This window comes from Natator depressus, chromosome 1 (assembly GCF_965152275.1).
Source record: "Natator depressus isolate rNatDep1 chromosome 1, rNatDep2.hap1, whole genome shotgun sequence".
Taxonomy (NCBI): domain Eukaryota; kingdom Metazoa; phylum Chordata; order Testudines; family Cheloniidae; genus Natator; species Natator depressus.
The window spans coordinates 139826501-139840390 of NC_134234.1; the positions used below are offsets into that span (position 1 = coordinate 139826501).

Here is a 13890-nt window from a genome sequence, read left to right on the forward strand (position 1 = left end):
TGTCAATTTAGTTTCAGTCAGATGTGATTTAAAACCCACATAGAAAGAAATCCCTTTAAAAAGGAACTATTCATGGAAATAACGACAAACCCTTAACTAGAGCATTGCACAGACAGAACTTTGGTTCACATTCCCTTTCTGTGGCCTCAGAATCCTGAAGGAGAAATCAGATTTTATAAGGCTCATAATGATGACTCACAGTGAGTATCCCAAGGGATTATCATGAGATTCCATTGCATCTTATGATTGGTCCATTATATACAGTGGGAGAAAAATGAGTTTAAAAGATTTTGAGATTAATCTTCCTCTTATGTAATAAATCATTACAGTACTGTAAATGTGGAATTGGATCATATCCTTCTCAACAAGATAAGATACTGTAAGGAAACTCCATCACTGGAAAGTTGCTATGAATTGGCCACACAGACTATTTTTGTCCAAGCAAACAAGTAGAACTGGAAAATTTCTGTGCTAGGTGTTGAAAGTAACCCTGTTTTTTGGCTTCCTAAATTCACACAGCTTCCTGTGAAGCTTATGCTTGCCTTAGTAAGAAAAGTGATAGACTAGGAAGTGCTGATTGCACACAGTAGTTTCCTGGGACAGCTTTGGGCCCAGATTTTCCACTCAACATTTTATAAGTATTTTATTAAAGACTTAGTGTAGCTTGATTATTGGGAGTCAATTGGGGGGAGGGATAGCTTAGTGGTTTGAGCATTGGTCTGCTAAACCCAGGGTTGTGAGTTCAATCCTTGAGGGGGCCATTTAGGGATCTGGGGCAAAAATTGGGGATTGGTCCTGCTTCAAGCAGGGGGTTGGACTAGATGACCTCCTGAGGTCCCTTCCAACCCTAACCTTCTATGATTCTATGAATCTATCAGTCTCTTCCCTTTTTGGACTTATATTCTCCCCCACTGCATATATGGTACCACTGCATAAAGAAAAGTCATTGTAGTTGATTATCAGTTTAATACAAATTAAACCACCCCAGTTCCTCTCTCTCCCATTTGAATTACGTGAAGATGTGAATTTTATGTGGCAGATATCAGTATGATGCTTGCTATGGTTTTTTTTTTTAAGAGACTCTAAAGCTGCATAACCAAAAGCGTGTACTTGCTTTGGCACTAATACTATAAAGACTTAAGCACTTGAATAACTCTATGAATATGAGTAGCCCCATTGACATCAATGGGGCTACTCCTGTTGGTAAAGTAATTCATGTGCTCAAGTCTTTGCAGGATTGGGACCTTTATCCATAAATCAGTCGGCTAATTGTGTTCATAGCTACTTGCAGTCATTCCAGGAAAGTTAGTTGGAAAGACACTGATATTTTACAGTTCAGAAACACTTTTTTGTTAGTTACTTGTGCCAGTGTTTCCTTCGAAGGTCAATATTTTTTATTCTCTTTGTAGGTGTCTGGCATAATTTTGTTCTTGGTGTTGCGAGTCTCATAGTTCTGTTCCTGCTGCCAGCAATTCTTTTCCCATTTTACTACACGGGTGTTGGGGCACTTGTCACTGAGGTCACAGAGGTATGAACAGGTCTTGAATGATTAATTATATGCTATGTGACCTGAAACATTTCATTGGCTAAAATTTGATCACTGCATGAACACTTTGATCACTGCATGAAAATTCTTCCGGCATTTGAAAAAAATGTTGTTTCAGTTAAGGTTGCCTAAAGAAATCGTATAGACAAACACACTTCATTAGAGCACAGAACTAGCATTTATAAAACATTTCTGTGCTGGACCACAAAACATTTTGGATAGGGCATCCAAAGTGCGTTAGAAGCACAAGTCCCTGTGACTGTCACCTGGACTTGTGCGCCTAAGTCCCTTTTGGCACTTTTGGACATCCTATCCTCCTCCTAATAGCTCAAACAACAAAAAGAAATGGTCTGTAAAGACTGTTCTTTAACTACCAAGTTAATATACTTTACTATGTGTATTTTATTAACATTTCAAATTATTAGTGTTTTTACTTAGAGCAACACAAAGTGCACATGAATAAGAAGTATTATACGTCAGTTAATTAAAAATGGTAGTGGTGAGTTTTACAGGTTGACTTGCCTGTTTTGCATTCATTTTATTTTAATCTTAAACTTATTTTATTTAATGCATAAAGATGTATTTTTATCTGTTTACCTTAACTGAATATTTCCTTTCTTTCTGATGTCAGATCAGTAGACGTTTGGATTATATAGCCTTAACACTTAGTTAATGAGGTTTTTCCATTTGTTTAATTTTCTGTGTACTCAGATCATTTTATATTATATTTCACTGTCATAGGACAATCTTGCATGTAATACAGTCTGATTATGATGGTTAACATGCTAGAAAAACCAAGTGCAGTTTTTAAAAAAGATGGAGAATTTTGTGCATTCTCACATGACCTTGGTTGGGTTTATTTGCACTTGATGTAGAACAGGCAGTTGATTTTGTTCCTCTCCCTTTCTGCCATATGTAGTCCAAGCTTGGGCCCCAATCCTGCAAACACATACATGAGAGTGAACTTCAGTTAAGTTTAGTGATGGTTCCAGGATCCACCTGCATGGATCCAGTGGCAGGATCGGGGCTTTTGAGTAGTGTAGGCTGCCACTAGGTGAACTGAAAAACATTTTTAAAAAATCCTGCAATACTCCACAGGATCCAGCAGACTCTGTTCTTTGAGAAACACACGCTGTTTAGCTGACAGTGTCCTGATTTTTCTATGATATTAGTAAAAATCTAGAGTGAACTTCCAGCCTTAGTTTTGTTAATTTAAACTGATGTCAGTCCCAGCTAATGAGAGAGAATAACGACGACACTGGTTCAGTGACCCAGTGCCAGTATAACATGCGAGAACAGTGTTAAGACCGTCAGGTTGATCCTTTGCTCCCTGGGTCAGTAGGACCTGGGAGCACAATGGAGGCAGCTTGCTGAGCTTCTGGAAAGGGAGTACCTCATATCTCTTGAATAATCAGCTACTCAGAGCAAGATTGATAGGTAAAGATGACAGGCCTCAAGTTTTTCTGGGATAAAAAAGGAGCTGACATAACTGAGGTCCTATGTGGGAAGAGAAAGGGAGAATTCCCTGGTGTACTCCAACATTATGGCTTCACTCCCCCAGAAGTATAGGTGAGCCTTGCTTGTCTGAAACTCTGAGGTGTTAGCTTCTGTCTCTTGAATGTAAAATTAGTTTTTTTTTAAAAACAAACAAAACATTCATTTGAATGAAACTAATTGCCTGAGGATTTCAGATGTCCCTTGAGAGATTTGGATAATTGAGGTCTACTTGTATATGAAATGAGACACTCTTTGTGGAGGAGTTTGTTTTCCTAATGCCCTGCCTAAGATTAAAATAATTAGGTCTAATAATCTGAGGTTTTCTGTTTCTTCAAAAAAATAGTTTATTAGCTTAAGTGTCTCTTGGACATTTAGAAGAACTATAAACTAATCCCAGCATTATTAAGAATGGTACCTTTTACCTTCGCAGGATTCTCCTGCCAATGGACCCAGAGGTCTTTTTGTTGGGGACCTTGTAACTCATCTGCAAGACTGCTCAGTTTGTGGTGTGGAAGACTGGAATTCCTGCCTAGGAGAGATCTCACAGAAGACACAAATTGGGTACTGCATAAATGCAGCAACCCTACAGCAGTTAAGCTTCCCAGCCAGGGGTATGATTATTTGTATACTCCTTATAAATGCTCCTTATAAGTATTGTCTATTACAATTTCATCAGCTCTTAAAGATGAAGTTTGATTTAGGATTTGTTAATGGGTCAGATTTTTGGTTCATCAAGTCTGGTATCCTGTCTTTGGCATTGACCAATATGCAATTCCTTTTTGTAAAATACTGTATTTGAGGAGGTGGAAGAAGAATTAATTTCTCTTAACTTCTGGTCATTTTAGTTTATGGCATGACGAATGAGCTTTCATTACCTCTTTGTAAAATTGCATATACAAGTGTTGCCAGTAATAATCCAGCTACAGTGTTCATCTCGGGGACCTTTTGCAGGTTGGCTTATTGCTTTGACTGATTTGGTAGGAAAACATGAATGCTGTGGAGGTGTGTGGGGTATAAGGTAACAGTGCTCTTTATTATGAGTGCTATTGCAGATCATCCCACTATGATAAGGTTGGCTGGTTTGTTTGTTTATTTATCAAAATCTTTGCGAACTGTGAATTATTTCTATTTCTTGATTCTGGGTGTTCCATCTAGAGCAGTGGTGTCCAACCTTTTTACGCACAAGATAACTTTTTGAATGGAAGTGCAGCCCAGGATCCACCCTGCCCCTTCCCCAAAGCCCCGCCCAACTCTCTCCTCCCTCTCTCCATCGCTTACTCTCCCCCACCCTCACTCACTTTCACCAGGCTGGGGTAGGGTGTTGGGGTTCGGGAGGGAGTGCGGCCTCTGGGGTTCAGAGTGTGGGAGGGAGCTGTGGGCTGAGACTGGGCAGTGGTTTCGGGTGCAGGAGGGGGTGCAGAGTGCAAGCTCTGGGAGGGAGTTTGGGTGCCGGAGCAGGCAAGGGGTGCCGGCACTGGGGGAGGGAGGGGTCAACGCTGGGGCAGGGATTCGGGTTGCAGGAGGGGGTATGGGATGCAGGCTCTGGGAGGGGGCTCAGGGCTGGGGGTTGGGATGCAGGGTCCCGCTGGGCGCCACTGACCTCGGGTGGCTCCCAGTTGGCGGTGCAGCGAGGCTAAGGCAGGCTCCCTGCCTGCCCCAACCCCACGCCGCTCCCGGAAGAGGCCAACACACCCTTGCAGCCCCTGGGTTCCCCGTTCCAGGCCAGTGGGAGCTGCGGGGGCGGTGCTTGCAGGCAGGAGCAGCGTGCGGATACCCCTGCCGCTCCCATCCCCCCTCTACCCCCCGCTGCGGGGCCATCCTGGCCGCTTCTGGGAGTGGCGTGGGGCTGGGGCAGGCTAGGGATCCTGCCTTAGTGGCAGCCCTGCTATACCACCAGGCTTTTAGCGGCCAAGATCACGATTGACTGGGAGAGTCTCCAGGATCGACCGGTCGATCCCAACCGGCTGGTGACCACTGATCACCAACTAAACTAAAACCAATCACGCTAAACTAAACTGAACAAAGATTAAACCATGTCTTGCGTGATGCCCAGGAACTTTTTAGGGTTTGGTTCAAGCAAACTGTGATGGGGACTGAATTCCAAAGGTGAGCGTCCTCAGCTGAATAAATCCTCCCACACCAACCTTGGGAAGTTTGTTTTAACTTTAAGACTGCACAGCAGTCACCTTCCAGCCATTCTTAACTGCCCTACCTCAGTATAGAGAGGTTGGCAGTCTCTTGGGTAACCAGGTTCTAGACCATTTGAGCTTTAAAGATTGTTCCCAACCTTTTGCATTATACTTGGAAGTAAACAGGGTGCCAGGCCAGCTCAAAGGCTTGGGTGTATGTGTTTTTGATGTGTACTGCTCTTCATGTGACATTCAGAGTGCTAATTCTGGTCCCAGTGGTCCCTTCTATCTTTATAATCTATTAATCTCTTTTCCTATTATGTAAATCTGAAACTGGTATCTCCAAATGATGCCGGGGTCAGATCCCAAGCACTCAGACGAACTAAGTTTGAGTCACTCTCCGAAGGAGGTTAGGGCAGCCTTGCCACATGCCCATAGCTGGATTGGGAAGGTAAGGGAGAAGCAATGCTGAGATGTTTCCAGATCCCAGCCTACCAAAGATAAATACAAGAAGATCCCTGCGGTCCACAGGAGTGTAATTTCAGAGGCAAGGGTAATAAAACTGCATATTTTGTAACCCTCTTATTCCCGTTTGGACTTAAGTACCAGAGTTGATTCTAAACCCAGTGGTGTATTGTGTTAGAAGCCTATGGTCCTTGCCACCACCCCATCAGACGAGTCTGTCTGCATTTCTTAGTGGTGAGCCTCCAGCAGTGATAGTCATTCCTCTGAAATGAAATGAACTCAGTTATTCAAACTGCAGTAGTTGTCATTTGTCAAAATCTCAACAGTTCACATCTCAGCATCCTTTCTGTTAATACGTTGTATTTATAATGAGCCTATATTGAAAATGGACCCTAGGCACTTTACAATAAAACAAATACAGAATAAACAACTAAAACAGGTATAAAGCCATAAAGAAATCAGTGTGCCAACGGCCATCTGAAATAAAAATAATTTAAAATATATTTTGTAAAGGAGCTAATTCCATGATCATCCACACATCAAAAATATGTCATTGCCTAGCCCTAAGGCTACAGCCAAAAAATATGTATAGTACACTTCTGCACCTGCAAGCCCCAAGCTCCAAAACTCTGTGCTCTTGGACCTCAGAGAGTACAATGGTATATAGGATGCAGGCAGCTCAAGCCTTGTCTGAATATAGAAGTTGCACTGGTTTAAAAACCTACTTTAGTTAAACTGGTGCAACCCTCTCCATGGGCACTGTTGCGTTCGTTTAAAACTGGTTGGTATCCATTTAGTTTGCATCACTAAGTCCATTTGAAATCAAATTATGATTGTCCACACAGGATTTTGCACTCGTTTAACTAATCCATTTAAAAACACACTTTTAGCTGAACAGGGGCCTCAGAGAGCTGTCAGGGCCCTAGTCCATTAAAAGCTTTTAATGTTTTAAAAACTATATTTTGAAGTTGGATCATTCCCAGAGCCAGTGAAGGGAATGCAACACCAGGTAGCAGAATCCCTCTGCTCACCATTGGTGCCGGCTGCAGGCAACAGATCAAACTATTTTGTAACAGTATTCAATAAATTATAGTAGTCTGTGTATTAAGGTGATAAGATCAGCCTGTGGGAGAGATGGCTGTAGTCTGGTGATGTTCTTAGGATGAAGAAACTCATTTACAACTATCGCTGACATCCAAATCAGGATCTCTGAATTAAAATAATTCATTATAATTCAGCAGGCTACAGAAATGATCATTTGATTTTATTCAGAGACGTATGTATTTTTGTGATTTATTATGAATCTGTCATTCTGTGATCGTCTAAAAATTAGTTGGTTGTGTTCCTCTGTAGTCTACAGAAGACTTGATGGCACTGTTGAATGTTGTAGTAACAGCAGCCTCACTGATGTTTGCTTTTCATACAGCAATAACTTGGACAGCCACCTGGTAAGTTACTCTAGCTGATGTTCAGCTTGGTATCACAAATGTGCACATAATTATACAGTGCAGTGTGTAGCACCTTCAATCTGAGCATCTCAAAGCACTTGACAAATATTAATTAGCTAAGTTTCACAACATCCCCAAGAGGTAGGCAAACCTTCATATCCCTGTTTTCCAGCTGAGGAAACCGAGAGACTGTATGGTTATGTGATTTGCCTAATGCAGTGGTTCTTTTCCTAATTGCCATTGTGGGCCACATATGCAGCTTTCTGTGTGTTACATGGGCTACATCCACACAATATATATACTATTTGTATGGCCCTCAGGATGTCACATGGGCTGCAGCTGTGTGCTGATTGGGCTACAAGCAGGCTGTGGATTGAGAACCACTTGCCTATGGTCACACAAGGAATGCGTGGTAGAGGTAGAATCAGATCCCATTCCTCCTGACTACATGCCTTTAGCCAGGGGACCGTTCTTTCTCACTTTGCTTATACGCAGCCACATTTTATACTTTGAAGGCACAACAGTTGGGAGTAAATACAAGTGAACAAGAGACCAACAGCAGCTCTTGAGAGCAGGGGGGAATTGTTAAACGTGAGCTGGATGCTGCCAGGTCAGAGAACTTCAGGCTCGGAAGCAGCAAAGCATTGGAATACATGCTCAGCATTAAACAGCTGAAGTCGGTGGTCTGCACATATGCCTAAAGTTAAGCAAGTGCTGTGCTGGATCAAGGCCCAGAGTGTTCAGCACCTTGCAACCTGTACTGCCAGTGGCTGTTGGCTGAAACCCCCCGTTTCCCTCCTCTTCCTCTGACTTAATCATCTTGTAGAATATGGGGAAATGTTACGTGCCGCTGGGAGATTTTACACTCCTCTCTATTAAAATATAGGAGCCCTATTGAAAAAGTAAGTGTTTTGAAAGATGCCACATTGAAAATGGTGGAGCGAATTCAGCCGTTCTTTCAGGATCCACAGGAAAGCAGAGGTAACAGCAGTGCTCTGCCAGTGTTCCCCAGTCCTGACCTGGAGTAACCACCTCAAGAAACAGAGAGGAGTTTATTCCCTAAATCCATTTGATCCCTCTGATGTGAAGCTTCCCGTTCCAGTGATATTTTTTGTGGGGATACTTGTCCACTACAGATTGGACATAAACAATCAGTTCATTTCATCTTGAACACCAAATAGCCATCAGCTCTAACAGCCCCTGACCTGCACTGGGTTCAGATAAGTCATTCACTTATAGCACTTTGAGGTTCTTGGATGCATGGCTGCTGTTTAAGGGGAAACACTTTTTCAGGCTTTTGATGTGCAAGGGGACTAAGATGGCTGCTCAGCTGCTTGAGCAGTTTTTTAAGCTGCTACTTGCAGAACTACCCAGCAACAGCAGGGGACTTCTGAACGCTTTCTCCCATCCAGCATGATAGAGACTGGCATAGGGAGGAGACTAGATTCCGGTTAATGGAGAGAGAGACAGACACAGCCATGTGTGCAGGCCCTGTACTGCCAGTGTGGCTGTTGGCTGAAACCCCCTGACAGCCTCCCTTCCTTGAGCAGGGACAGAGAGGATAAACTGTGCCCCAGCTTGCCCCGAGGAACAAGAAGCAAGCCTCCATAAGCCTCTAGGAGGGGATGAGGAGAAAAGATTTCATTTCCTCCTGGGTTCCACTGCCCTCTCTCTGTCCTGTGGTGAATGGGAGAGAAGATCCTGGTCTCTCAAACTGCAGAGGGAGTGGGTATGGTAGGCAGACTCAGGAATGCAACATTGCATTGGTTGCTTCAGGTCAGAATGATCTAAAACTTAGCCATCAGAAGTGCCAGGCATATTCGATTTTAGGATTTTTCTTTTAACAAAAGCTCTAATTCGCAGATACCATGGCTATAAAAACCAAAACCCCATAGACCGACTTTAGCTCCATGCTGTAGTATGGTGATGTGTATTTCCCCTGGTTCTGCTCATTCCCAATTGCTTGAACCATCCTGTCCCTCCTATATGTAGATTTTCAGCTAATGTACATGTTTATACTAATCCTGCTTTTAATATGCACACACACATGCCCCTATGCCTTTATGGCAGAATGCCAGGCTGAATATGTTCGCACCTCTGTGTTAGTGTATAGGGGATCTGCAGGGCATGCGAGGATGTACACATGCATCAAAACAAAAAGGATCAGAACAATATTCTTCATATCCTAGCTGCAAATCACTGAAATCAAGTCAACTTTTTCTGTTTTACAAAGAAACATGCAGAACAGTATATTTGTGATCTAAATTTGATAATTATTTAAAATGTCCTTTGCAGTATACCTGTCTGCCAGCACGAAAAGCTATTGAGGCTAGCCAAGTCTGTCGAACCAACATGGATTGCCAGAAGGATTTTGTTCCAAGTTTGTGTGTGACACCTTCTTTAGAAAATCAGACGAGACTAATCAGAGTGAAACATCCACCCCACATTGATATGTTATTTGTAGGACACCCAATGCATCTTCAGTATACAGGTTTGTATTATTTATGGGAGCATTTAAATGAAGAGGGTTATGGCATGGTTAGCTTTGGCAGGCTGCTTGAATAAGGTATTGGAGGGCTTGCCAGTTTGCTTTATTTGTGCAGAATCCATTCTTAGCTCCATTCTGTTGTTCCTTTCCTAGTTACAGCCAGTGGAGATGCTGGAGTAATTAGGAATAAAAGTGAAATGTGCACAGCGCAAAGAGGTGTAATTGTAGTAGAAACAATATATTAGGTGACTGCTTATTCAAAAAAAGTGTGAAAGGGACACTTCAACAGATCTCACTTGTCCTAACAGATCCAATTTGTGCATTGTCCAATGTGTGAACTGCACAAGGCTCTAGCACTCTTCAAAAGCCTTCAGGGAACCCCTGGATTGGAACAGACACAATTGCTCTTTTAAACCCTGCCCAGTACTCAAATGTTGCTACAAGTCCACATGATGTCTTCCTTGTAAATATATAAGGGCTTGGTTTTGCCACCCTTACGCATGTTGAGTAGTTTTTTACTTAACGAGAAGTCCTATTAAAGTAAATGAGACAACTAATAGATTAAAGAATGAGGAGTACTTGTGGCACCTTACAGACTAACAAATTTATTTGGACATAAGCTTTCGTGGGCTAAAACCCACTTCATCAGATGCATGCAGTGGAAAATACAGTAGGAAGATATATATATACACAGAGAACATGAAAAAATAGGGGTTGCCACACCAACTCTAACGAGACTAATCAATTAAGGTGGGCTTTTATCAGCAGGAGAAAAAAAACTTTTGTAGTGATAATCAGGGTGGCCCAGTTCCAACAGTTGACAAGAAGGGGAAAAATTAGGATGGGGAAATAGTTTTTACTTTGTATAATGACCCATCCACTCCCAGTCTTTATTCAAGCCTAATGTAATGGTGTCCAGTTTGCAAATTAATTCCAATTCTGCAGTTTCTCGTTGGAGTCTATTTTTGAAGTTTTTTTGTTATTGTTGGAGTATTTCGACTTTAGGTCTGTAATTGAGTGATCACGGAGGTTGAAGTGTTCTATCTTCCTACTGTATTTTCCATTGCATGCATCTGATGAAGTGGGTTTTAGCCCACGAAAGCTTATGACCAAATAAATGTGTTAGTCTCTAAGGTGCCACAAGTACTCCTCATTCTTTTTGGTGATACAGACTAACATGGCTACTACTCTGAAACCTAATACGTTAAGTTACTTCTCATCACGAGAAAAGAGGATCCAAACCTAGCCCTATGTTATCAACCCTAACCAGTCTGTAAACAACATGGGCCAAATTCTGCCACCTTTACTCATGTTAAGTACTTCCTTACTCTGGGCTAGATTCTGACTCACTCCTATGCAGGCTATTCAGGTCGTGGGTCCAGGCACATGGGAGCAAGTTTATTACCTGCTACGAGCAGGTGAGTGGAGAATGGGCAGTGCCTTTGCTCCAGCGCCCACTCGCTGGCCAGAGTAGCCGATCCAGTATGCGGTAGGTAGTGATTTGAGGCTGGTTTAGACAAGTAGTAAGTTATGCCCCCTCTCCAGGAGCAAGGAGAAAGCTGGGGAGGAATTGTGCCTCCAAGGTTTGTGTCAGATTCTCAGTGCCTCACAGGACTATCTTGGGTGGTACAGTGTGCACTGCCCCTTGGCAGGGCTGTGCCTAAAGTCACTATCTAGCCCCTCTGAGAGGTCCCATTGAAACAGTCCTTATGAAGACCCTTTTTAGAAGAGTGTTCTTATTCAGGAAGGAATTGAAGCACGTGTTAAAGTGGTTTCCTAACTAAAGGTAGTCTAAAGCATGAGCTCAAGTGCTTTCCTGAATCAGGGCTGGAGTTATGTACTGCTGAGTTTGAGTAACAATGGCAAAATCAGGCCCTGTGTGAACAATGATTCTTTCATAAATATGGCAGCCTTTATCCTTTTCTGCTGGAATTTGGCTGGGAGGAGAGGTGGTTTGGTGCAGATATTACTGAGTACTTTTAAAATTTGACTTTTATTGTATTCTATTTTTTACTCTTTATTGTTTGCAGTATATCCTGAAAGTCCAGAATATAATGTCTTGTCATGTTGTTGTTTTTGTTCTTTTTCCACCTGGGGAGCATTCACTGGGGCCTTTGGCATTGACATTTAATTTTGCGTTTGCTGATATTTTATTCAGTGTGCACCAGAGCTCTAAGAATTGTGTGTGATAATTATTTTAAGCCCCCTTTCTTGGCTTTCTAACTGAAAAACACAAAACACTGTCGGTATTCTTCAAGCAGCTGGTATTGTTCTGTTGTGTTTTCAATACATTTCTGATGGAGTAATGGAATTTTAGTGGACATTTCCCACTAGACTAGGATTTCCACCAAAAAACGGCTTTTTATTGTCAGGCACTCAAAAAAGAAATGATCAGGAAATTACTAAATTGCTGCTGCACTTGTGACCTTAAAGTGTAGTTCTGCTGAACTGAACTGAAAAGTTACTTTATGAAAGAGAATTGAGGTTGAATGATTAACTGTGTTTCAATGATTCCCTTCTCAAATGAGCTTAGTTTGCAAGTAAAAAGATGCTTTTTTTCTTTAATAGCCATTACTGCAAACTCAGCTTAGGGTCCGAGTCAAATAGAGTTCTTTCCCTCTACCATATCAGCACCAGTAACAAGATAATGTAAGCCAGCACCCAAATCCTGCATTGTGCAGCATGCAGATGGGCTGCTACCCCTTCATGGAGCCCTATTGCCTTCAGTGAGGCTGTGCATAAGAGCAGCTGTCTGCCCAAAGCACTGTACAGTGCAGGTTCGGGGCCGAAAGCAAGCTATTCTCTTCTGTGGGTTGCATGGGTGTAACTGATTGGAACTTGATAAACAACTTTGTGATGATGCAGGAGGAGGGTCTCACTCTTAGCTGTGTAAATTTTCAAATAAGAATTAAAAGTGGTTAAAAACATCCCTCATTTGTCAATAAAATAAGCCAATGTGGCTCTTAATACTCACAGGGAGCAGATGTGCTAAATAAGAAGGTGACACTTTTACATAGTCATTTTTCGGAGTAGCCTTGTATTTAACCCTTCCACCTTTTGTGTGTGTTACAGTAATCTGAATAAATGATCTCTTACTCCTTCTTCAATAACATTGTTTAAATTTCTACCGTTTAGTTTTATACAGCTCTAGATAAACATCTTGTGATTGTTTTTCATTGTTTTCGAAATGCATTAATGTCCTTGTCCTGATAGTCCTGAAGTATGGAGCAGCAGCATTTACTCCATAGCTGAGGTTGAAATGAGCTTCCAGTTGTAACCTGGATTTTCCCTTTGAATGGGAGGCTAGTTTCTTCTTGTAAGCCACTATAATGTCCTTAAAAGTACCAATTCCCTCTTAAATATCACATAGCCCATCTTAGCCCTGGTTGGACTTTTTCGGGGATATTTGATAAAGTCGGAAAATAAGTTTTTAAGTGATGGTATTTTAGATACTTTCATTTGTTTGCTTTTTGAGCATTTGCCTTTTGGCTCATATGTTTGAAGTAATTTTGCCTGCAAACCCCAAACTTATTTTGTTGGCCTCACGAAGAAGAGGTGCACTTTAATGTTGTGAAAGGTGTTATGGGAGGATTAAAAATATAAAGAGTTATTTCATGTGTAAGGAGCAATTTTGCATATAAACATTATCATTTATAATATATATGGTGCATTTGCTAACACTAGGACAGGGGTAGTCTATTTTTTGTCAAGGTATAATCAGGGTCCAGACTCTAGAGAAAATAATAAAAAATAATACTAATGATAATAAGTAAATTAAAAGATTTTGAGGTCCATTCAAAAGCATCCTGTGGTTCAGATTTGACCAGCGGTCTGCCAGTTGACTACCCCTGCTCTAGGATATACTGCAGCAGCTGTTGGGTAGAGCTGAAGATAGATAATCATGAATTGCGGGCTAGGCAACTGAGGGGAAATGTGAGGGGTGGGAGTCTGGAAGGGTGGGGCAGGGTCTGGTGCTTGAGGATTGTGGGGCATATTGAGTGGGTGCATGAGTTATGCTTCCCAGTCTCAGAATGTGGGAGGAGGTTCTCGGGGGGTGGGGAGGGAGGGAGCAGGACAGTGATAGGCTATAAAGGAGTACAGAGAACCATGGGGGTATGGAAGAGGTTTAAGGAGCCTGGGGGGCATGGAATGGAGAGATGGCATGGATGATAAAGTGCGGGCGATCAGGGTCGGGCATGGTGGGGAGTATACCAGGAGAGAGAGAGGGCGGAGTGCATGCACAAGGCAAGGAGGTGGGAAGGCATGGAAGAGGGTGAAGAACTATGAAAAGCAGAGGACATAGAGGGGACTACAGGA

The 13890-nt window shown here is 42.3% G+C and overlaps 1 protein-coding gene across 1 annotated transcript in view; it reads left to right on the forward strand.

Annotated features, from left to right (window-relative positions):
- Positions 1-13890, forward strand: part of MBTPS2 (membrane bound transcription factor peptidase, site 2) — a 48636-nt gene that overhangs the window by 27064 nt on the left and 7682 nt on the right. The window contains exons 6-9 of the mRNA XM_074968175.1: positions 1410-1528; positions 3474-3654; positions 6991-7085; positions 9381-9576. Of these exons, the coding sequence (XP_074824276.1) occupies positions 1410-1528; positions 3474-3654; positions 6991-7085; positions 9381-9576 (591 nt within the window). The remainder of the gene's footprint in view (positions 1-1409; positions 1529-3473; positions 3655-6990; positions 7086-9380; positions 9577-13890) is intronic.